Source organism: Herpailurus yagouaroundi, unplaced genomic scaffold (genome assembly GCF_014898765.1).
Source record: "Herpailurus yagouaroundi ecotype Mexico unplaced genomic scaffold, PumYag 180, whole genome shotgun sequence".
NCBI classification, from domain to species: Eukaryota; Metazoa; Chordata; class Mammalia; order Carnivora; family Felidae; genus Herpailurus; species Herpailurus yagouaroundi.
The window spans coordinates 508,953-511,357 of record NW_024412411.1 but is presented as its reverse complement, the minus strand read 5'-3'; the positions used below and the strand labels follow the sequence as shown (position 1 = coordinate 511,357).

Below are 2,405 nucleotides of genomic sequence, written 5' to 3'. Positions count from 1 at the left end.
GTCATTTGAGACCTAATTCAAGAATCACCTTCAATAAATCTTCCCTTACATATTTGGGTCAGGTTTCTTTCCTCTTACTGTGTTTTTTTAGGCCTTATATTAAATTACTTCTTTAATTTTAGCTTTATTTTCTAGGTTATAAGTATTTGAACGCAGTTTTTATATATTTCTCTCTATCATAGCACTGCCAGTTTTCCTTTTATAAACTATGTTCTCAATAAATATACAGTGATGAAAGAATAAATTAACTGGCAAAATAATAAATACAGGTAGTAATTATACACAGTGACCAAAGGAATGATTGGAAAGAGTCCATAGAGTGCAGCATGCGTCAGAGCATTGCTGTTTCTTGCAATATTGACTGTACCCGAATTGTTCCAGGTTCTCATCTTCCCACTTAGACTGAAGACACCTCCATCACAACAATGTCTGTCTTCAATAGCTCTGCCCTGTACCCTCGCTTTCTCCTGACAGGCCTCTCAGGCCTTGAAAGCAGATACAGCTTGATTTCCATCCCCATCTTCTTGGTGTATGCCACCTCAATTGCAGGAAACATCACTATCCTACTTATCATCAGAACTGAGCCTTCCCTCCACCAACCAATGTACTACTTTCTATCAATGCTGGCACTTACTGACCTGGGCCTATCTACTACAACCTTGCCTACGATGTTCAGCATTTTCTGGTTCCATGCCCGGGAGATCTCTTTTAATGCCTGTCTGGTCCAGATGTACTTCATTCATGTTTTCTCAATTATTGAGTCAGCTGTGCTATTGGCCATGGCCTTTGACCGCTTTGTAGCAATCCGAGAGCCCCTGCGCTATGTGGCCATTCTAACCAATGGTGTGATCACTGGGATTGGGTTGGCAATTGCTGGAAGGGCCTTGGCTCTGGTCTTTCCGGCTTCCTTTCTCCTAAAGAGGCTTCAATATCGTTCTGTCAATATTCTCTCTTACCCATTCTGCCTGCACCAGGACCTTATAAAGACAACTGTATCCAGCCGTCGGGTCAGCAGCATCTATGGCCTCATGGTGGTCATCTGCTCCATGGGACTTGATTCAGTGCTCCTTCTCCTCTCCTATATCCTCATCCTTGGCACAGTATTGAGTATAGCCTCCAAGACGGAGAGGGTGAAAGCCCTCAACACCTGCATCTCCCACATCTGTGCTGTGCTCACTTTCTATACACCAATGATTGGGCTATCTATGATCCATCGCTATGGGCAGAATGTGTCCCCAATTGTCCATGTGCTCATGGCCAATGTCTACTTGCTGGTCCCACCCCTCATGAACCCCATTGTCTACAGTGTCAAGACCAAACAGATTCGGGATAGAATCCTCAAGAAATTCAAGCAACAGAAATTTTAGGTGAAAGAGACTCTAAAATATAACTTCCCTCCCAGTCCCTTTATATTTATGAATGAATTTCATATTAATGTAGAATTTTGAATTTAAATATTACTAATAACATTTTGTTCTTAAGATAGTAGATATAAACCTCAATAATAGTAAGCTCTGTTGAACACCTGCAACTACATAACACTGTATGTTAACTATACTGGAATTACAAAAAAAAAAAAAAAAAAAGTTAAGGCCTTTGGGAGGTGATTAGGTCAGGAAGGTGGAGCCCCCATAAGTGGGATTAGTGGTCTTATAAAAGGGCTACAGAGCTCCATTGCCCCTTCAGCCGTGTGAGGGCACAGTGAAAGGAGGGCCATCTATGAACCAGGATGTGGGCTTTCACCAGACACCAAATCTGTAGGCACCTTTATCTTGGATTAACAGCCTTCAGAACTGAGAAATAAATGCTTGTTGTTTAGAAAAATATATGTGCAAATCCTGTATTTTCAGCATAGATAATAAAGGCATGGTTTTGTTTTGTATATATGTTGACATACTAGGGAATATGGTCACTAAACCCAGGTTAAGCTATTCTTAGCAGAAGTATATAACTTATCTTTTAATAACCAGCAATAAATGTGAAACTAAGAGTCATCAAATCAACAATCTAATGAAGTTGTTTATTATATTTTGGGAAGGTCCTCCATTTCTGAAGAAAATTTAGGTTTCAAGATGGCTTTTGATCCGTCAGTTACTGAAAGAGAGCTATTAAAGTCTCAAAATATCATAGTGGATTTGTCTATTTCTCCTTGTCATTCTATCATTTTTATCGTGAGTATTTTGATTCTCTGTTGTTAGGTGCATAGACATTAAGATTTGTTATGTCTTTTGGAAATCACTTTATCAAAATATAATGCGTTTTATTTATCCTTGATAATTTTTCTAATTTTAAAGTACGTCTTTTATGAAATTAATATAGCTTCTCTAGCTTTCTTTTGATTAGTGTTAGCATGGTATATCTTTCTCTATTCCATAAATGTATAATTTGCTAAGTATATCTTTTAA

At 38.5% G+C, this 2,405-nt stretch overlaps 1 protein-coding gene across 1 annotated transcript; it reads left to right on the top strand.

The window, feature by feature from the left end:
• The first annotated feature begins 402 nt into the window (after positions 1-402).
• On the top strand, positions 403-1,367 carry LOC121039505 (olfactory receptor 51G2-like). The gene has a single exon (XM_040489748.1). The coding sequence runs from the start codon at positions 426-428 to the stop codon at positions 1,365-1,367; it is 942 nt and encodes a 313-aa protein (XP_040345682.1). The 5' UTR covers positions 403-425.
• Positions 1,368-2,405: the final 1,038 nt, after the last annotated feature.